This window comes from Piliocolobus tephrosceles, chromosome 10 (assembly GCF_002776525.5).
Source record: "Piliocolobus tephrosceles isolate RC106 chromosome 10, ASM277652v3, whole genome shotgun sequence".
Taxonomy (NCBI): Eukaryota; Metazoa; Chordata; class Mammalia; order Primates; family Cercopithecidae; genus Piliocolobus; species Piliocolobus tephrosceles.
This window is the reverse complement of record NC_045443.1, coordinates 47,525,770-47,548,908: the sequence shown is the minus strand read 5'-3', so window position 1 is coordinate 47,548,908 and position 23,139 is coordinate 47,525,770. Positions and strand designations below refer to the sequence as shown.

The window sequence follows — 23,139 nt, the reverse complement described above, 5'->3', positions numbered from 1 at the left end:
GCTCGCCTGACTTTTCATTTTCTTTTTTTTTTTTTTGAGACAGAGTTTGCCTCTTGTTGCCCAGGCTGGAGTGCAATGTTGCAATCTCGGCTCACTGCAACCTCCGCCTCCCGGTTCAAGTGATTCTCCTACCTCAGCCTCCAGAGTAGCTGGGATTAAAGGCATGTGCCACCACGCTGGCTGATTTTGTATTTTTGGTATGTTAGTTTGGTACTTTTGGTTTGTAGGTTGGTCAGCCTGGTCTCAAACTCCTGACCTCAGGTGATCTACCCGCCTTGGCCTCCCAAAGTGCTGGGATTACAGGTGTGAGCCACTGTGCCTGGCCCACTTTTCATTTTCTTAACAGTATCTTTCATATTGCAGAAGTCTTATATTTTTGTGAAATCTAGTATATCATGTTGTACTTTCTTTTCTTTTCTTTTCTTTTTTTTTTTTTTTTTGAGACGGAGTTTGTTGTTTTGCCCAGGCAAAAGAAGTGGTGCAATCTTGGCTCACTGCAACCTCTGCCCCCACCGGCTTCAAGCAATTCTCTTGCCTCAGCCTCCCGAGTAGCTGGGATTATAGGTGCCTGCCACCACGCCCAGCAAATTTTTGTATTTTTAGTAGAGATGGGGTTTTGCCATGTTGGCTAGGCTGGTCTCCAACTCCTGACCTCAGGTGATTCACCTGCCTTGGCCTCCCAAAGTGCTAGGATTACAGGCGTGAGCCACCACACCTGGCCTTATGTTGTGTTTTCATTGGTTGTGCCTTTGTTATCATATCAAATAAATAACTGCCTTAACCTGAGGTCATAAGTATTTTCTCCTATGTTTTCTTCTAGAAGGTTTATAGTGTTAAATTTTATATTTAGCTCATAGAATCATTTGACTAAAGTTTTGAAATATTGTGCAAGACGTTAATAAAAGCTTGTTTTTCTCTTCTGGCTTGTGGATATTCAATTATTTGAATACCACTTGTTAAAAAGACTGTCCTTTCTCTACTGAGTTGCATTTGCACCTCTGTCAAAAATCAATTGACCACATATATGTGAGTCCTTTTCTAGGCACTCTAGTCTATTCCACTCATGTATTTGTCTGTCATTACACTAATAACGTACTGTCCTGATGATTGTAGCTCTCTTTTTCCCCCTTTTTACTATCTAATTGCCAAATGGTGTTTCTTCCTGTCTGTGTTTCTTCCACTGCCAGAAGATTGCCCCTTTAAATTGTGCATCTTTAGACAGAGTTCTGCTGGGTGCAGGGGCTCATGCCTATACTCCCAAGCTCTCAGGAGGCTGAGGTGGGAGGATCATTTGAGCCCAGGAGTTTCAGACCAGCTTGAGCAACATAGTGAGATCCCATCTCTAAAAAAAAAAATAAAAATAAATAGCAAAATAATTAGCTGACCATGGTAGTACTTGTCTGTAGTCCCAGCTACTTGGGAGGTGAAGGTGGAAGGATCTCTTGAGCCCAGGAGTCCTAGGCTGCAGTAAGCTATGACTGCATCACTGAACTCCAGCCTGGACAACAGGATAAGACCTTGTCTAAAAAAAAAAAAAGAGAGAGAGAGAGAGATTGAGAGAGACAGAAGTAAAAGGAGGTTCAACCCACAATGCCAGTTTAGGGTGGAGTCCAGGACCAGAGTGAAAGCTTCCTTGATGCGTTTCGGCCAATCAGATGGTACTTTTTCCAGGCCCACCAGGGCTGCCCATGGACCAATCAGCATGCACTTCCTCCCTTTTGAGCCCATAAAAACCCCAAACTTAGCCAGACTCAGAGCCTCCTAGGGACTACCTGCCTGAAGACAGGAGCTATCCACTTTGAGTGGCCTACACTCATCAGGCCTACCTGCCTTCGGATAGCAGCTACCCACTTCAAGTCTCCTCTACACTTGTTGGGATGACTTGACTGCAGATAGGAGCTACTCACTTCAGGTATCCTCTCTGCTGAGAGCTGTTCTGTTGCTCAGTAAAGCTCCTCTCCACCTTGCTCACCCTTCAGTTGCCCATGTAACCTCATTCTTCCTAGACATGGGGTAGGAACTTGGGACTAAACGGCGGGAACTAAAGGAGCTGTAACACATCCCCAGCTGGCTCACTGAGCTACGGGTTGTGACCTGCCCCCGGACCGTGCGAATGAAAAGTGGTGACCCTTCTGAGGGCCCAGACCTCTGAGCTTTTGGGCACCACTGAGTTTTCCACATCCGGACACTGGTGCCTGCAGCAGAACCCGCTTGTGGTATGTCTGGTCCAGCCACATCCTCTCCCAGAGCCAGTGCTTGTGCGAGCACCTGAAGATGCCTGCCGGGCTGCTACAGCGGGGGTGCACAGTGGCCAAACCCTGCGCTTGTTTGCTCACTCACCCCTCTCTGCTCCATGCCTGGCTCACCCTTGGCAGGCATGGGATTCAGGCCGGTATCATGATCTGAGGGCAGCCTGCTGGGCCTAGTAGGTAGAATGAGCCCAGCAGGCATGAGCAAAACTCAAGCAGAGGCTTCGCTGGCCACAGAGGTTTCTGGCTGGCAAACTGACACCCTTGGCTCCTGTGACACTGTTTTATTAAATTTCAATTTCTTTTTCTTTTTTTTTTTTTGAGACGGAGTCTCTCTCTGTTGCCCAGGCTGGAGTACAGTAGCACAATCTCGGCTCACTGCAATCTCTGCCTCTCAGGTTCAGGCGATTCTCCTACCTCAGCCTCCTGAGTAGCTGAGGTTACAGGTATGCACCACCACACCTGGCTACTTTTTTTTTTTGTAACAGAGTTTTGCTCTTGTTGCCCAGCCTGGAGTGCAATGGTGTGATCTCAGCTCGCTGTAACCTCCACTTCCCAGGTTCAAGTGATTCTTTTGCCTCAGTCTCCTGAGTAGCTGGGATTACAGGTGTGCATTAATATGTCCAGCTAATATTTTGTGTTTTTAGTAGAGACAGGGTTTCACCATGTTGGCCAGGCTGGTCTCAAACCCCTGACCTCAGGTGAGGGGTTTGAGACCGCCTCGGCCTCCCAAAGTGCTGGGATTACAGGCATGAGCCACCATGCTCGGCCAAATTTCAATTTCTAATTGTATATTGCTAGTGTAAATAAATGGGTTTTGGTTTGTTTTATTTTATTTGTATCTTTTTTTTTTTTTTTTGAGATGGAGTGTCGCTCTGTGGCCCAGGCTGGAGTACAGTAGAGCGATCTTGGCTCACTGCAATCTCTGCCTCCCCGGTTCAAGCGATTCTCCTGCGTCAGCCTCCCAAGTAGGTGGGACTACAGGCACGTGCCACCGCGCCCGGCTAATTTTTGTATTTTTGGTAGAGAGAGAGAGAGTTTCATCATATTGGCCAGTCTGGTCCTGAACTTCTGGACTCAAGTGACCTGCCAGCCTTGGCCTCCCAAAGTGCTGGGTTTACAGGTGTGAGACGCTGCTCCTGGCCTCTTTGGTAAATCCTTTGGAAGTTTTTACATGGACAAACTTTTTGTTGTAAATAGAAACCATGTTGCTTTTTTCTTTCCAATCCATTTTCTTGTATTTCTTTTTTTGACCTTATTGAATTGGTTAGGACATTTATCCAATGTTGAGTACAAGTGATTAGAACAGAACCTTTAGAGCACTTAAGACTTTCATCATTAAGTATGATGCTAGCTGTAAATGTTTTGTAAATGGTCTTTATCAGGTTGAGGAAATTACCCTCTAGTCCTTGTTTATTATCGAGCTTCTTTTAGAAATCATGAATGAATGTTGAATTTTGTCAACTACTTTTTCTGTGTATACTGAGGCAATAAATTGTTCTTCTTTAATCCGTAGACCTAGTGAGTTACATTTAGAAATTATCAAATTTTGAATCAGCCTTGCATACCACGGTAAATCCCACTTGTTCACGATACTATTTTTTAAGGATATTGTTTGTTTCTATTTTCTGTTTTATTTTATTGGTCACCTATCTGTCCCAGAATTTTTGAAAATCTTGTGAAGCATTTTTTGTGACTGTTTTCATGAGGTGAGGGATATTGGTTTGTAGTTTTCTTCTTTTACATCTGTCTGATTTTAATATCAGGGTAATGCTGACATCAAAGAATGAATTAGGAATTGCTCCTTTCTCTTCAACTTTTTGGAAAACTTTGTGAGCAATTAGTATTATTTCTTTTTTTGTTTTGTTTTACTTTTTTGAGATGGAGCCTCACTCTGTCATCCAGGCTAGAGTGCAATGGTGTGGTCTCAGCTCACTGCAACCTCTGCCTCCCAGGTTTGAGCAATTCTCCTGCCTCAGCCTACCGAGTAGCTGGGACTGCAGGTGTATGCCACCACACCCGACTAATTTTTGTATTTTTAGTAGAGACGGGGTTTCACTATGTTGACCAGGCTGGTCTTGAATTCCTGACCTCGTGATACGCCCGCCTCGGCCTCCCAAAGTGCTGCAATGACAGGTGTGAGCCACCACTGCCCAGCCTAGTATTATTTCTTTCTTTCCTTTTTTCTTTTCTTTTTTTTTTTTTTTAGACAGAGTCTTGCTCTGTCACCCAGGAGGCTGGAGTGCAGTGGCACGATCTCGGCTCACAGTAACCTCCGCCTCCCGGGTTCAAGCAGTTCTCTGCGTCAGCCTCCCACATACCTGGGATTACAGGCACCCACCACTATGCCTGGCTAATTTTTTCTATTTTTAGTAGAGACGGGGTTTCACCATCTTGGGCAGGTTGGTCTCCAACTCCTGACCTCAAGTGATTTGCCCGCCTTGGCCTCCCAAAGTGCTAGGATTACACAGGTGTGAACTACCGTGCCTGGTCTTGTATTATCTAGTATTATTTCTTTCTTTTTTTTTTTTTTGGAGACAGAGTCTCACACTGTCACCCAGGCTGGCATGCAGTGGCACAGTCTTGGCTCACTGCAACCTCTGCCTCCTAGGTTCAAGCAATTCTCCTGTGTCAGCCTCCCGAGTAGCTGGCATTACAGGTGCACACCACCATGCCCGGCTAACTTTTTGTATTTTTAGTAGAAACGGGGTTTCACTATGTTGCCCAGGCTTGTCTCAAACGCCTGACCTCATGATCCACTTGCCTCAGCCTCCCAAAGTGCTGGGATTATGGGCTTGAGCCACTGCACCCAGCATATTTATTTTTTAACCACCATACTATGCGTTAGTTATGATGTTTTTCTTTATCACTCAGCTTGGCCAACTTTGTCTCCCGTCTCCTGTGTTCTTAAGTTAGATTTGCTACAACTGCATCACCTCTCTTTCTGATTCCAATATTTCCATCACTTAACATTTGATTACTCCTCTTTAAATTAAAAAAAATTAATTGGGCCAGGTGTGATGGCTCGTGCCTGTAATCCCAACACTTTGGGAGGCCGAGGCAGGCAGATCACTTGAGGTCAGGAGTTTGAGACCAGCCTGACCAACATGGTGAAACCCCGTCTCTACTAAAAATACAAAATTAACTGGGTGTGGTGACGCATGCCTGTAATCCCAGCTACTTGGGAGGCTGCAGCAGGATAATCGCTTGAACCTGGGAGGTTGATGTTGCAATGAGCCAAGATCATGCCATTGTGCTCCAACCTGGGCAACAAGAGCGAAACTCTGTCTCAGAAAAAAAAAAAAAAAATTGTGGTAAAATATACATAAAATTTACTGTCTTAATTATTTTTAAGTATATAGTACAATAGTTTTAAGTGTGAATATATATTGCTATACATTATTTTGCAACCAAAGTCAGAAGTATTTCACCTTTGAAAACTGAAGTTCTGTATCCATTAAACAACAGCATCCATTTCCCTTTCTCCTTATCCTCTGAAAACCACAACTGTACTTAGTTTCTATGAATTCATCTATTCTAGATGCCTCATTTAAGTGGAATCATAAAGTATTTGTCATTTTATGACTGGCTTATTCACTTAGCATAGTATGTTCAAGGCTCATCTATATTGTAGTGCATGTCAAAATATCCTTCAATTTTAAGGCTGAATAACATTCTATTATGTATATTTAAAATTAAATTAAGTTGGCTGGGCACGGTGATTCACACCTGTAATCCCAGCATTTTGGGAGGCAGAGGCAGGTGGATCATGAGGTCAGGAGTTCAAGACCAGCCTGGCCAAGATGGTGAAACCCTGTCTGTACCGAAAAATGCAAAAATTAGCTGGGCGTGGTGGTGGGCACCTGTAATCCCAGGTACTTGTGAGGCTAAGGCAGGAGAATCACTTGAACCCAGAAGGCGGAGTTTGCAGTGAGCTGAGATCACGCCACTGCACTCTAGCCTGGGTCAAAGAGTAAGACTCTGCCTCAAAAAAAAAAAAAAAAAAATTAAATTACATTAAATTTTATTTTTTTGAGACAAAATCTCCCTCTGTTGCTCAGGCTAGAGTGCTGTGGCACAATCTTGGCTCACTATAACCTACATCTCCCGGGTTCAAGCGATTCTCCTGCCTCAGCCTCCCAAGTAGCTGGGATTACGGGCACCCGCCACCATGCCTGGTTAATTTTTGTGTTTTTTAGTGCAACACGAGGTTTTACCATGTTGGCCAGGGTGGCCTCAAACTCCTGACCTCAAGTGACCCGCCCACCTCAGCCTCCCAAAGTGCCAGGATTACAGGCATGAGCCACCGTGCCCAGCCTCCATTGTGTATATATATAATTATATACCACATTTTGTTTATCCATTTATCTGTTAGTGGACACTTGGGTTACTTCTACTTCTTGGTTATTGTGAATAATGACATTATGAGCATGAGTGTACAAATATTTCTTAGGGACCCTGCTTATAATTCTTTTGGATGTATACACAGAGAACAATTGCTAGATCATATGGTGATTCTATTTTTAATATCTGGAGGAATTGTCATCCTTTTCTCCACAGCAGGTGCACAATATTACATTCCTACCAGCAGTGCACAGGGTTCCAATTTTGCACAGCCTCACCCACACTTGTTATTTTCTGTTTTTTTCATAGTAGCCATCTTAATGGGTATGAAGTAGTATATCATTGTGGTTTTGATTTACGTTTTCCTAATGACTAGTTATGTTGAACACATTTTCATATATTTTTGGGCCATTTATATATCTTTTTTGGATCCCTTGCCCATTTTAAAATTGGTTTATTTGGGTTTTTGTTTTTGTTTTTTGGGGGGTATGCAGTGTCTCTCTGTCGCCTAGGCTGAAGTGCACTGGCACAATCTCAGCTCACTGCAACCTCTACCTCCCAGGCTCAAGTGATTCCTGTGCCTCAGACACCCGAGTAGCTGGGATTCCAGGAGTGCGCCACCATGCCTGGCTAATTTTTGCATTTTGTAGGGACGGGGTTTCACCATGTTGGCCAGGCTGGTCTCAAACTCCTGACTTCAACTGATCTGCCCACCTCAGCTTCCCAAAGTCCCGGGATTACAGGGGTGACCCACCAGTGTGCAGCCTATTTGATTTTTTTTTTTTTTTGACATTGATTTTGTACACATTATTTATATATTGTGGATATTAACCCTTACTGGATATACAATTTGCAAATATTTTCTCCCATTTCCTAGGTTGACTTTTCAATCTGTTGATTTTGTCCTTTGACAAACAAATGTTTTTAACTTTGATACAGTCCATTTATCTTTTTTTTTTTTTTTTTTTTGAGATGGAGTCTCACTCTGTTGCCCAGGCTGGCATGCAGTGGCGGGATCTCAGCTCACTGCAACCTCTGCCTCCCAAGTTCAAGTAATTCTCCTGCCTCAGCCTCCCAAGTAGCTGGGTCTACAGGCACCTGCCACCGTGCCTGGCTAAATTTTTTTGTATTTTTAGTAGAGATGGGGTTTCACCATGTTAGCCAGGATGGTCTCAATCTCCTGACCTCGTGATCTGCCTGCCTCAGCTTCCCAAAGTGCTGGGATTACAGGTGTGAGCCACTGTGCCCAGTCCATTTATCTATTTTTACTTTTATTGCATGTGATTTTGTGTCATGTCCAAGAAATCATTGCCAAATCCAATGCCATGAAGCCTTTCTCCTATGTTTTCTTCTAAGCATTTTATAAGTATTCGGTCTTTAATCTATTTTGAGTTAATTTTTTTTTATTATACTTTAAGTTCTAGGGTACATGTGCACAATGTGCAGGTTTGTTACATATGTATACTTGTGCCATGTTGGTGTGCTGCACCCATCAACTCGTCAGCACCAATCAACTCGTCATTTACATCAGGTATAACTCCCAATGCCATCCCTCTCCTCTCCCCTCTCCCCATAATGGGCCCCAGTGTGTGATGTTCCACTTCCAGAGTCCAAGTGATCTCATTGTTCAATTCCCACCTATGAGTGAGAACATGCGGTGTTTGGTTTTCTGTTCTTGCGATAGTTTGCTGAGAATGATGGTTTCCAGCTGCATCCATGTCCCTACAAAGGACATGAACTCATCTTTTTTTATGGCTGCATAGTATTCCATGGTGTATATGTGCCACATTTTCTTAATCCAGTCTGTCACTGATGGACATTTGGGTTGATTCCAAGACTTTGCTATTGTGAATAGTGACGCAATAAACATACATGTGCATGTGTCTTTATAGCAGCATGATTTATAATCCTTTGGGTATAGACCCAGTAATGGGATGGCTGGATCATATGGTATTTCTAGTTCTAGATCCTTGAGGAATCGCCATACTGTTTTCTACAATGGTTGAACCAGTTTACAATCCCACCAACAGTGTAAAAGTGTTCCTATGTCTCCACATCCTCTCCAGCACCTGTTGTTTCCTGACTTTTTAATGATTGCCATTCTAACTGGTGTGAGATGGTATTTCACTGTGGTTTTGATTTGCATTTCTCTGATGGCCAGCGATGACGAGCATTTTTTCATGTGTCTGTGGGCTGTATGCATGTCTTCTTTTGAGAAATGTCTGTTCATATCCTTTGCCCACTTTTTGATGGGGTTGTTTGTTTTTTCTCGTAAATTTGTTTGAGTTCTTTGTAGGTTCTGGATATTAGCCCTTTGTCAGATGAGTAGATTGCAAAACTTTTCTCCCATTCTGTAGGTTGCCTGTTCACTCTGATGGTAGTTTCTTTTGCTGTGCAGAAGCTCTTTAGTTTAATTAGATCCCATTTGTCAATTTTGGCTTTTGTTGCCATTGCTTTTGGTATTTTAGACATGAAGTCCTTGCCCATGCCTATATCCTGAATGGTATTACCTAGGTTTTCTTCTAGGGTTTTTATGGTTTTAGGTCTAACATTTAAGTCTCTAATCCATCTTGAATTAATTTTCGTATAAGGAGTAAGGAAAGGATCCAGTTTCAGCTTTCTACTTATGGCTAGCCAATTTTCCCAGCACCATTTATTAAATAGGGAATCCTTTCCCCATTTCTTGTTTTTGTCAGGTTTGTCAAAGATCAGATGGCTGTAGATGTGTGGTATTATTTCTGAGGGCTCTGTTCTGTTCCATTGGTGTATATCTCTGTTTTGGTACCAGTACCATGCTGTTTTGGTTACTGTAGCCTTGTAGTATAGTTTGAAGTCAGGTAGCATGATGCCTCCAGCTTTGTTCTTTTGGCTTAGGATTGTCTTGGCAATGCACGGTCTTTTTTGGTTCCATATGAACTTTAAAGCAGTTTTTTCCAATTCTGTGAAGAAAGTCATTGGTACCTTGATGGGAATGGCATTGAATCTATAAATTAATTACCTTGGGCAGTATGGCCATTTTCACGATATCGATTCTTCCTATCCATGAGCATGGTATGTTCTTCCATTTGTTTGTGTCCTCATGTCCTCTTTTATTTCACTGAGCAGTGGTTTGTAGTTCTCCTTGAAGAGGTCCTTTTCATCCTTTGTAAGTTGGATTCCTAGGTATTTTATTCTCTTTGAAGCAATTATGAATGGAAGTTCATTCATTTTTTTTTTCCTTTTTTTTTTTTTTGAGACAGAGTCTCACTCTGTCACCCAGGCTGGAGTGCAGTGGCCGGATCTCAGCTCACTGCAAGCTCCGCCTCCCGGGTTCACGCCATTCTCCTGCCTCAGCCTCCCGAGTAGCTGGGACTACAGGCGCCTGACACCTCGCCCGGCTAGTTTTTTGTATTTTTAGTAGAGACGGGGTTTCACCGTGTTAGCCAGGATGGTCTCGATCTCCTGACCTCGTGATCCGCCCGTCTCGGCCTCCCAAAGTGCTGGGATTACAGGCTTGAGCCACTGCGCCCGGCTGGAAGTTCATTCATGATTTGGCTCTCTGTTTGTCTGTTACTGGTGTATAAGAATGCTTGTGATTTTTGCACATCAATTTTGTATCCTGAGACTTTGCTGAAGTTGCTTATCAGCTTAAGGAGATTTTGGGCTGAGATGATGGGATTTTCTAAATATACAATCATGTCATCTGCAAACAGGGACAATTTGACTTCTTCTTTTCCTAACTGAATATCCTTTATTTCTTTCTCTTGCCTGATTGCCCTAGCCAGAACTTCCAACACTATGTTGAATAGGAGTGGTGAGAGAGGGCATCCCTGTCTTGTGCCAGTTTTCAAAGGGAATGCTTCCAGTTTTTGCCCATTCAGTATGATATTGGCTGTGGGTTTGTCATAAATAGCTCTTATTATTTTGAGATACTTTCCATCAATACCGAATTTATTGAGAGTTTTTAGCATGAAGGGCTGTTGAATTTTGTCAAAGGCCTTTTCTGCATCTATTGAGATAATCATGTGGTTTTTGTCTTTGGTTCTGTTTATATGCTGGTTTACATTTATCGATTTTCGTATGTTGAACCAGCCTTGCATTCCAGGGATGAGGCCCACTTGATCATGGTGGATAAGCTTTTTGATGTGCTGCTGGATTCAGTTTGCCAGTATTTTATTGAGGATTTCTGCATCAATGTTCATCAGGGATATTGGTCTAAAATTCTCTTTTTTTGTTATGTCTCTGCCAGGCTTTGGTATCAGGATGATGTTGGCCTCATCAAATGAGTTAGGGAGGATTCCCTCTTTTTCTATTGATTGGAATAGTTTCAGAAGGAACGGTCCCAGCTCCTCCTTGTACCTCCAGTAGAATTCGGCTGTGAATCCGTCTGGTCCTGGACTTTTTTTGGTTGGTAGGCTATTAATGATTGCCTCAATTTCAGAGCCTGCTATCAGTCTATTCAGGGATTCAACTTCTTCCTGGTTTAGTCTTGGGAGAGTGTAAGTGTTCAGGAAATTATCCATTTCTTCTAGGTTTTCTAGTTTATTTGTGTAGAAGTGTTTATAGTATTCTCTGATGGTAGTTTGTATTTCTGTGGGGTCGGTGGTGATATCCCCTTTATCATTTTTTATTGCATCTATTTGATTCTTCTCTCTTTTCTTCTTCATTAGTCTTGCTAGCGGTCTATCAATTTTGTTGATCTTTTCAAAAAACTAGCTCCTGGATTCACTGAGTTTTTGGAGGGTTTTTTGTGTCTCTATCTCCTTCAGTTCTGCTCTGATCTTAGTTATTTCTTGCCTTCTGCTAGCTTTTGAATGTGTTTGGTCTTGCTTCTCTAGTTCTTTTAATTGTGATGTTAGGGTGTCAATTTTAGATCTTTCCAGCTTTCTCTTGTGGGCATTTAGTGCTATAAATTTCCCTCTACACACTGCTTTAAATGTGTCCCAGAGATTCTGGTATGTTGTATCTTTGTTCTCATTGGTTTCAAAGAACATCTTTATTTCTGCCTTCATTTCGTTATGTACCCAGTAGTCATTCAGGAGCAGGTTGTTCAGTTTCCATGTAGTTGAGCAGTTTTGATTGAGTTTCTTAGTCCTGAGTTCTAGTTTGATTGCACTGTGGTCTGAGAGACAGTTTGTTATAATTTCTCTTCTTTTACATTTGCTGAGGAGTGTTTTACTTCCAACTATGTGGTCAATTTTGGAATAAGTGAGATGTGGTGCTGAGAAGAATGTATATTCTGTTGATTTGGGGTGGAGAGTTCTGTAGATGTCTATTAGGTCCCCTTGGTGCAGAGTTGAGTTCAATTCCTGGATATCCTTGTTAACTTTCTGTCTCGTTGATCTGTCTAATGTTGACAGTGGGGTGTTGAAGTCTTCCATTATTATTGTATGGGAGTCTAAGTCTCTTTGTAAGTCTCTAAGGACTTGCTTTATGAATCTGGGTGCTCCTGTATTGGGTGCATATATATTTAGGATAGTTAGCTCTTCCTGTTGAATTGATCCCTTCACTATTACGTAATGGCCTTCCTTGTCTCCTTTGATCTTCGATGGTTTAAAGTCTGTCAGAGACTAGGATTGCAACCCATGCTTTTTTTTGTTCTCCATTTGCTTGGTAGATCTTCCTCCATTCCTTTATTTTGAGCCTACGTGTGTCTCTGCATGTGAGATGGGTCTCCTGAATACAGCAAACTGATGGGTCTTCAACTAACGAGCAAAATAACCAGCTGATATCACAATGACAGGATCAGGTTCACACATAACAATATTAACCTTAAATGTAAATGGACTAAATGGTCCAATTAAAAGACACAGACTGGCAAATTGCAGTTAAATTTTTTATATGATATAAGGTAAGGATCCAACTCCATTCTTTCATAAGTAGATATTCAGTTTTCCCACCAACATTTGTGTGTTTTTTTTTCTTTAAAAGACTGTCCTTTCCTCATTGGATGGCCTTAGCAAACTTCTGGAAAATAATTTGACCTTATGCTATGAATACACTATACTATACACCTACTGTTAACTTGGCGTTTATTTATGCGCTCTTTATTCTATTCTATGAGGTTACATGTCTGTCTTTATGCCTGTACCACATTATTTTGATTAATGTAGCTTTGGAATAAATTTGAAATCAGAAAATGGGGATCTCCAACTTCATTTTTCTTTTTCAAGATTGTTTCAGCCATTCAGGGTCCCTTCAGATTCCATGTAAATTTTAGGATGAATTTTTCTATTGCTGCAAAAACAAAACAAAACAAAACAAATGCCATTGGGATTTTGATAGGGATTGTATTAATCTGTAGATTGGTTTGGGTAGTATTGACATCTTAACAGCATTAAATATTCCAATCCATAAACATGGGATATCTTTCAATTTACTTGTGTTTTCTTTAATTTCTCTCAGTAACATTTTGTAGTGAAAACAACAAGTATACAAGTCTTTTACCTCCTTGGATATGTTTATTTCTAAATTTATTATTATTATTATTTTACATTTTTATTTATTTATTTATTTTTGAGATGGAGTCTTGCTCTGTTGCCCTGGCTGGAGTGCGGTGGTGTGATCGTAGCTCACTGCAAGCTCCACATCCTGGGTGCAAGCAATTCTCCTGCCTCAGCCTCCTGAGTAGCTGGGATTATAGGTGCCTGCCACTGTGCTGGCTAATTTTTGTATTTTTAGTAAAGACAGGGTTTCACCATGTTGGCCAGGCTGGTCCCAAACTTCTGACCTCAAGTGATCCACCTGTCTTGGCCTCTCAGTATTATTATTTTTGAGACAGAGTCTCTCTCTGTTACCCAGGCTGGAGTGCAGTGGCGCAATCTCAGCTCACTGCAACCTCTGCTTCCCAGGTTCAAGTGATTCTCCCACCTCAGCCTCCCAAGTAGCTGGGACAACAAGCACCCACCATCATACCTGAATAATTTTTGTATGTTTTTAGAGACAGTGTTTCACCATGTTGGCCAGACTGGTCTTGAACTCCCAACCTCAGGTGATCCACCTGTCTTGGCCTTCCAAAGTGTTGGGATTACAGGTGTGAGCTGCAATTTCTAAATACATTATTATTTTTGATGCTATTATAAATGGCATTGTTTTCTTAATTTATTTTTCATATTGCTCAGCGTTAGTGTAGTTAGCAATGTGACTGATTTGTATGTATTTTTTACCCTACAACTTTGCTGAATTTATTGTTCTAGTAGTGTGTTCGTGTGTGTATGTGTGTGTGCACGCGCATGAGCACAGGGGGGTAAGCCTTAGGGCTTTCTACGTATATAGAGCTTTCTACATATGTAGGGTTTCTACAATTTAAGATCATGTTATCTGTGAACAGAGATGATTTTACTTTTCCCTTTCTAAATTGTGTGCCTTTTATTTCTTTCTCTTGCTTAATTGTGGTATCTAGGACTTCCAATACTAGGTTAGATAGATGGTGAAAGTGGGCCTCCTTGCCTTGTTCCTAATCTTGGAGAAAAACTTGCAGTCTTTCACTATTGAGTATATTATAATCTGCGGGCTTTTCGTATATGGCCTTTATTATGTTGAAGAAGTTTTCTTCTATTTCTAGTTTCTTTAGTGTGTGTTTTTGTTCGTGTTAAGACAGGGGCTCACTCTGTCACCAAGGCTGGAGTGCAGTGGCACAATCATGGCTCACTGCAGCCTTGACTTCCCAGGTTCAAGTAATCCTCCTACCTCAGCCTCCTGACTAGCTGTAACTATAAGCACACGCCACCATACCTGGCTGATATTTTTTATTTTTTGTAGAGCCAGGGTTTCACCTTGTTGCTCAGGCTGGTCTTTAACTCCTGGACTAAAGTGAAACTTCTGTCTTGGCCTCTCAAAGTGCTGGGATTACGGGCATGAGCTACTGTGCCCAGCCTCTTTTGTATTTTTTTTTTTTTTTATCATGCAAGGGTGTTAAATTTTGTCAAATGCTTTTTCTAAATCAATTGTGATGATCATATGTGTTTTTTTTTCTGTCATTCTGTTAATTTGGCACATTGCATTGATTGATTTACATATATTTAACCATCCCTGCATTCTAGAAATAAATCTCACTTGATCATGGTGTATAATCCTTTTAATGTGCTGTTGAATTCTGTTTGCTAGTATTTTGGTAAGGTTTTCTGTATCAATATTCATCAGGTGTTTGTATTTAGTTTTCTTATTTTGTAGTGCCTTTGTCTGTCTTCAGTATACATTGGTCTCAAAGGATGAGTTGGGAAGTATTTTTTCCTTTTCATTTTTCTGGGAGAATTTATAAGGAGTTGGTAGTATTTTTTCCTTGATTACTGTGCTATGTGTTAGCTTGTAATGTTATTCTTCATCATTTGGCTTAGCAAACTTTGCCTTGGCTCTCCTATGTTCCTGACTTAAATTATTATTGGCTGTAGCAGCAGATACACCTAACATCAGAATACTCATTTTGCATGATGATTTGGTTGGCAAAATCCAAATCTTACTCTTTTTTTTGGTTTTAAGTTTTAATCAAAGCTCGTATATAAGATTACTTTATTCCTGCATCTTCTCAATTGTTTCTTCCTTGTATTTGCTCTTTTCCTGTCCTAGTTGGCGAGATTTGGCTTTTTGTTCAAGGATCATTTTGCGGTCTTTGTCCAGTTTTAGCCTAGTGAGAACCACCTTGCTTTGGCGAGTACCCACATGGACAGTTGTGCCATTAGCTTTTTCCCGCTGCACCCGTTCAGTGCAGATAACATATTTCTTCCCGTAAACCTGGACTACTTTGCCCATTTGCTGACCTTTATAGTGTCCTCACACAACCTGAACTTCATCATCCTTTCGGATGGGCATGGATCGCACGTTGTACTTCTGTCTCAGCTCTTTGGAAAGAGGGGAAGACATAATCTTCCTGCGAATGTGGGAAGGTGCGTTGAAATGCTTCTGTGATTCTTGCTTTGATCAGAAGTCACAAAGGGATTGAACTTCATTTCGGCCACTCTGGCTTCGGTGATGGCCACAAAAGGGAAGAGAACTACACACTCATCTTACTCTTATTATAAGGAGCGTAGAGAGAGAGTTCAGTTTGTCTGAAGCCAAAATGAAAGAATAATAAAGTTGGAAGGGCTGAACCAGTGTCTTAACTGTCAGATTTACTACACCTTTAAAAAATATTTTTAACATTCTTTTTATTGCTATAAAATGATATTCATAAACTACCTATACTTTAAAATTAATATGTGTGAGAATAAGTAAAAGGAAAACAATTTATAATAACATGCATTTCAGTGTGTAAATCCTAGGTCAAACTTCACTAGAAGTAGACAGAGGCTTGCATCTGTATGTAAAATTAAAATAAATATGGGCCAGGCGCGGTGGCTCAAGCCTGTAATCCCAGCACTTTGGGAGGCCGAGACGGGTGGATCACGAGGTCAGGAGATCGAGACCATCCTGGCCTACACGGTGAAACCCCGTCTCTATTAAAAAATACAAAAAACTAGCCGGGCGAGATGGCGGGCGCCTGTAGTCCCAGCTACTCGGGAGGCTGAGGCAGGAGAATGGCGTAAACCCGGGAGGCAGAGCTTGCAGTGAGCCGAGATTGCGCCACTGCACTCCAGCCTGGGCGATAGAGCGAGACTCTGTCTCAAAAAAAAAAAAAAAAATAAATAAATAAATAAATAAATAAATATGAAAGATACAAATGGAGGCTGATACAAATTCAGCTTTATTGTACTGGCACTAAATATTCTTATCAATAGTGCATTGCTGTTGGTACTATGGTGTTCCAGAATGGTGAAAATTTCTTGGAGAAATTTTAAATAACTTTTTAAATTGATTTACATAATATTTATATTCCTGGAAATTGCAGTGTATCATTAAATTGGACAAAAAACACTTTGTGTTAAATTTTTTTTTTTTTTTTTTTTGAGATGGAGTTTCACTCTTGTTGCCCAGGCTGGAGTGCAGTAGTGCAGCGATCTTGGCTCACTGCAACCTTCACCTCCTGGGTTCAAGACATTCTCCTGCCTCAGCTTCCCGAGTAGCTGGAATTACAGGCATCCTCCACAATGCCTGGCTAATTTATTGTATTTTTAGGACAGACGGGGTTTCACCATGTTGGCCAGGCTGGTCTTGAACTCCTGACCACAAGTGATCCACCCACCTCAGCCTCCCAGAGTGCTGGGATTACAGGCGTGAGCCACCATGACCGGTCAAAAAAAATTTTTTTTTCAGAGGCAGGATCTCACTTTGTCACCCAGGCTGGTTTTGAATGCATGGCCTCCAGAGATCCTCCCACTTTGGTCTCCCAAAGCACTCGGATTACAGGTGTGAGACACTGATCTTCATCTGTGTTTAGATTTTGAAAGGAATTTGGTTTTAGGCTTGGATAATTATAAATAGATTTTTTTTTCTACATGAATGTCCTGTGAGACATTCAAAAGACACACAGGATTTGAGACAGTTCTTCATTGTGTGATACTGTCCGTTGCACTGTAGGATGGGCTAGCATTCCTTAGTGCCCTCTACTTAATGCCAGTAGTCCACCCTCACGGTTATTATGACAACCAAAAATGATTTCACAAATTTCCAAATGCCATATATGAGGTAGTAATTACATCCATAAAAAATTTCTAGGATAGAGTGATGAAGAAAAGAGATTTTCTGATAAAATTCTTTTTCTTCCCCATATACTCAATGTACTAAGCTAATAAGTGATAAGATTCTTGAGCAAAGGAGATAATGAAAGAACAGTATGTTTGAGGCATATTCTGATAACTGTTTTCCAGGTAAGAAAGGAAAAAAGAAGCAACTTGCATTTTTTTTTCTGTTTTCTTTTACTTTCTTTCTTTTCTTTTCTTTTTCTTTCTTTTTTTTTTTTTAGCAGCTACAGTTTATAAAGCATTTTCACAAATTTTATACACTTCACATCAACTGTGTATTTAGTATCTCCATTATTTTACAGAGGTTGCAAAGGAAGCTCAGAAATGCTGTGATTTATTAAAAGTCATTTTAATGAAAGACCTAGAGTTAAGATCCAGATATGGCTTCAAACCCAATGCTCTTTCCATTATATCATAGCATTGCTAGGATGATGAGGGCAGAAAAAGGAATTTCTTTTAAGAGGGAAAATTTGAGACTCACAATAAAGCTAGAATTAGCAAGACTATAATTGGATAGCTTTAAATTAACTGTCACTGACATTCTGAGAAGAAAGGTGACCAAAGCTTATTTTCAAACTGAGGATTAATACATACCCCCTTCTTATTCTTACAGGACATTGATATGCAGCTGAGTGAAATAATGAACAATGTGCATCGGATAATGACTCGCTATACTCTTGTTTTTAACTCGTCCTCTGAAAGGAATGTCTCCCTTACAGAACAAAAGAAAAAACAGAGAACCAATTTTCTTGAGAAAATGGCTACTTATGCTAAGACTGTTGAAATTAGAGAAAAGACTCTTGCCAACATTCTGGTCTGGTTGGAAGAATGGAGTAAGTTTACAGAAGCGGTTCAGAGTAAAACCATAAAGTTAATGAAAAAGATAGAGAAGATATATAAGTAAATTTTGAAGGATTAATCAGACTAAAGAAGAAAAGACTAACGAGGTTATACAGAGAATGGTTATCCTCTATTCCAGTAGGAATAAAATAGGAAAAATATAGACTTGTTCACTAAGAGCCAGCTATGCTGGCCTCCTTGTTTTTTTTAAAGCATGCCAGCAGTGTCTTTATGCATACTATTCCCTTATCTGGAGCATCTTCCACCAGATGGACGCATGGCTCATTCCCTGCTTAAATTCCACTTTAAAATGAGATGTTCTCTTACCATCCCCATTCCCTACCACCTGGCACTTTTTCTTACACTTTACCTTTTTTTTTTTTTCCCAAGACAGGGTCTCACTCTGTCACCCAGACTGGAGTGCAGTGGCGCGATCCCGGCTCACTGCAACTCCCGCCTCCCAGGCTCAAGCGATTCTCCTGCCTCAACCTCCTTAGTAGCTGGGACCAGAGGCATGCACCACCATGCCCAGCTAATTTTTGTATTTTTAGTAGAGACAGGGTTTCACCATGTTGGCCAGGCTGGTCTTGAACTCCTACCTCAAACGATCCACCTCCTTGGCCTCCCAAAGTGCTGGGATTACAGGCATGAACCACTGCGCCTGGCCTACATTTCTTTATTTTTATCTATAGCATTAGTATCTATATAATTAACTTTTTCTCTGTCTCCTTTCACCAGAAGGTAAGCAGTATGAAGTCAAGGAACTTGTTTTACTTAATGTTGTATCTACAGCATCTAGAATAGCACACGTCAGAGTAGACACTGGTTGAATGAAACAATGAATAAACTGGTCAGGTGCGGTGGCTCACGCCTGTAATCCTAGCACTCTGGGAGGCTGAGGCAGGCGGATTGCCTGAGCTCAGGAGTTTGAGACCAGCCTGGGTAACACGGTGAAACCTTGTCTCTACTAAAATACAAAAAATTAGCTGGATGTGGCGGCATGTGCCTGTTTTCCCAGCTACTATGGAGGTTGAGGCAGGAGAATTGTTTGGACCTGGGAGGTGGAGGTTGCAGTGAGCCAAGGTCGCACCACTGCACTCCAGCCTGGGTGACAGAGTGAGACACAATTTCCAAAAAAAAAAAAAAAAAGAATGAATAAACTAAGAATACCAAACAAAGGAATTAATTTTATTTTGTTGCTAGAAATTTCATGCAACAAGGGTTATAAATACTGGATAATGGCCGGGTGCGGTGGCTCATGCTGGTAATCCCAGCACTTTGGGAGGCTGGCGGATCACCCCAGGTCAGGAGTTTGAGATCAGCCTGGCCAACATGGTGAAACCCCATCTCTACTAAAAATTCAAAAATTAGCTGGGCGTGGTGGCTCATGCCTCTGGTCCCAGCTACTAGGGAGGTTGAGACAGGAGAATCACTTGAACCTGGGAAGTAGAGGTTGCACTGAGCTGAGATTGCGCCACTGCACTCCAACCTGGGTGAGAGTGAGACTCAGTCTTAAAAAAAAAAACACACACACACAAAAACTGGATAACTTGCCAAATGAGTTAATTAGGGCCTAGATCTCCAATATTAAAACACACACACATAGGCCAGGTGTGGGGGCTCATGCCTGTAATCCCAGCACTTTGGGAGGCTGAGGTGGGTGGATCACCTGAGGTCAGGAGTTCAAGACCAGCCTGGCCAACATGGTGAAAGCCCATCTTTACTAAAAATACAAAAATTAGCTGGGCATGGTGGCACATGCATGTAATCCCAGCTACTCAGGAGGCTGAGACAGGAGAATCGCTTGAACCCGGGAGGCGGAGGTTGCAGTGAGTTGAGAAAGTGCCACTGCACTCCAGCCTGGACAGAGCAAGACTCTGTCTCAAAACAAAACACACACACACACACACACACACACACACACACACACACAATTTTAGGTACCAAACCAGATATTTTTTAACCTGATTAATGTATTTATGTCTAAGACTTACTGTTTAGCCTTCTATTCCAAGTTTCTTCCTTTTTAATTTCTTCATAGAGAAAAGCCTCAGAATGGCAGTAACTGTGAGATACCTATATTCCCCAATTTACTATATAGTAGTTACCCAATATTATAAGCCTATGTAGCTATAGATATTTATTTTTCTGCATAAAAACGATATTTTTTTTTACTCTCTTCAAGATGCCGTTTTGTCTGAGATGACTCTAATGGATGTTGATGAACACTACCACTGGATAGCACAAATGGAGATGTTACCAGACATGTTAAAAGCTATTGAGAAAAACGTCAAGATACTAAGCAGATTTAGTACATCTTTCCTTGATGAAAAGAAGAAACAAAAGAAAAAAATATGTAAGCATGCTTTATGATTTTGGAGTTGGAGTAGATGGAGTTTTTTTTTTTTTTTTTTTTTTTCCAGACAGTCTCGCTCTATCACTCAGGCTGGAGTGCAGTGGCCTGATCTCAGCTCAATGCAACCTCTGCCTCCAGGTTTCAAGTGATTCTCCTGCCTCCACCTCCAGAGTAGCTGGAATTACAGACATGTACCACCACGCCTGGCTAATTTTTGAATTTTAATAGAGACAGGGTTTCACCATGTTAGCCAGGCTAGTGTCAAACTCCTGACCTCAAGTTATCCACCTGACTCGGCCTTCCACAATGCTGGGATTACAGGCATGAGCCACTGCACCTGGCCAGAAAAAAAAACAGCTTTATTAAGGCATAATTTACATGCATGTTAAGTATACAATTAAATGATTTTCTGTGTATTTACAGAGTTATGCAGTTATCACCACAATCTAATTTTATTTTTATTTATTTTAAAATTATTTATTAATTTTAATTTTCTTTTTTTTTTGAGACAGGGTCTCACTCTGTCACCCAGGCTGGAGTGCAGTGGTGAGATCTTGGCTCACTGCCACCTCTGCCTCTTGGGTTCAAGCGATTCTCGTACCTCAGCCCCTGGAGTAGCTGGGATTACAGGCACCTGCCACCATGCCTAGCTAATTTTTTTGTATTTTTAGTAGAGACAGGGGTTTTACCATGTTGGCCAGACTGATTTCAAACTCCTGACCTCAAATAATCCACCAGCCTTGGCCTCCCAAAGTGCTGGGATTACAGGTGTGAGTCACCGCACCCAGCCAACAATCTAATTCTGGAACATTTCCATTATCCCCAAAATATCCCTCATACTAATTTATAGTCAATCCTTATACCCATCAGCAGCACCAGACAGTCACTAATGTATTTTCTTTCATACTACATTTGTTTTATCTGGATATTTCACACAAACAGAATCATATTATATGTGGTATTTTCTGTTTATTTTCTTTCAACTAGTATAATGTTTTCGAAATTCAGTCATGTTATAGGACACTTTGGTAATTTCTTTTCATTGTTAGTTTACATATGTTTGGATATACCACATTTTGTTTACCCATTCACCAGTTGATGTACATTTGAATTGTTTCCACTTTGGGGCTTTTATGAATAATGCCATTATTTACCCACTTATTTTGGGTAGATAGCTAGGAATCGAATTGCTAGGACATATGGTAAGTTTATGTTTAACTTTTAAAGAAACTCATAACTATTTAGCAAAGCGACTGTACCATTTTACACTCTTATCAGCAATGTATGCAGGTTCCAATTTCTCCATTTCCTCAACAACACTTGTTATTGTCTTTTTTTTTTTGATAGAGTTTCACTCTTGTTGCCCAAGCTGGAGTGCAATGGCGCAATCTCAGCTCACTGCAACTTCCGCCTCCTGGGTTCAAGTGATTCTCCTGCCTCAGCCTCCTGAGTAGCTGGGATTACAAGCATGTGCCACCATGCCCTGCTAATTTTGTATGTTTAGTGGAGATGGGGTTTCTCCATGTTGGTCAGGCTGGTCTCAAACTCCTGACCTCAGGTGATCCACCCACGTCTGCCTCCCAAAGTGCTGAGATTACAGGTACCCGGCCTCTGTCTGTCTGTCTTTTTAGTATGGCCATCCTAGTACATGTGAAGTGGTATCTCACTGTGGTTTTAGTTTGCATTTTCCTAATGGCAAATGATGCTGAGCGTGTTTCACATACTTATTAAGACATTTCCATATATTTTTTGGTGAAATATCTATTCAAATACTTGCCCACTTTTAAAATTGAGTTTTAACATTTCTTTTTGTTTTTGAGATGGAGTCTCACTCTGTCGCCCAGGCTGGAGTGCCGTGGCGTGATCTCAGCTCACTACAACCTCCACCTCCCCGGTTCAAGTGATTCTCCTGCCTCAGCCTCCCAAGAGCTGGGATTACAGGAGCATGCCACCAAACCTGGCTGATTTTTGTATTTTTAGAAGAGATGGAGTTTCACCATCTTGGCCAGGCTGGTCTTGAACTCCTGACCTTGTGATCCACCCTCCTCGGCCTCCCAAAGTGCTGGGATTACAGGCATGAGCCACCATGCCCAGTGGAGTTTTAATGTTTCTTTGTAGCTTCTGGATATAGGGGTTTTTTTTTTTTTCTTTTTGACAGGGTCTTGCTCTGTTGCCCAAGCTGGGGTGCATTGGTACAATAATAGTACATTGCTGCCTGGAGTTCCTGGGCTCAAGGGATCCTCCTGCCTCAGTCTCCTGAGTAGCTGGGACTACAGGTGTGTGCTACCACACCCAGCCAATTTTCAGAAACTTTTTGTAGAGACAGAGTCTCATCGTATTGTCCAGGCTAGTCTCAAACTCCTGAGCTCAAATGATCCTCCTGCCTCAGCCTCCCCAAGTTCTGGGATTATAGGCATGAGTCACCATGCCTGGCTGGATGTAAGTCCTTCATCAGAAAAGTGATTTGCAAATATTTTCTCCCTGCCTATGACTTGTCTTTTCATTTTCTTATGGTGTTTTTGAAGCCTAAAAATGTTTAATTTTGATGAAATCCAATAAATGTATCTTTTTTTTATGAATCATGATTTTAGTATTGTACTAAGAACTTGTATCACTCAGGGTTCAATAAGAGAACTAGTATGACATTATATATAATCCTTACATATATGTAGATTCCATTGCAATTGGGAAACATACTTTGTACGATATTTATTTATTTATTTATTTATTTATTTATTTATTTATTTATTTATTT

At 41.2% G+C, this 23,139-nt stretch overlaps 1 protein-coding gene and 1 pseudogene across 1 annotated transcript in view; one reads left to right on the top strand and one right to left on the bottom strand.

Annotated features, from left to right (window-relative positions):
- Positions 1 to 23,139, top strand: part of FAM186A (family with sequence similarity 186 member A) — a 74,246-nt gene that overhangs the window by 19,849 nt on the left and 31,258 nt on the right. Inside the window, exons 2-3 of the mRNA XM_031936350.1 lie at positions 17,802 to 18,021; positions 20,214 to 20,384. Of these exons, the coding sequence (XP_031792210.1) occupies positions 17,802 to 18,021; positions 20,214 to 20,384 (391 nt within the window). The remainder of the gene's footprint in view (positions 1 to 17,801; positions 18,022 to 20,213; positions 20,385 to 23,139) is intronic.
- LOC111541708 lies at positions 15,081 to 15,517 on the bottom strand (annotated as a pseudogene).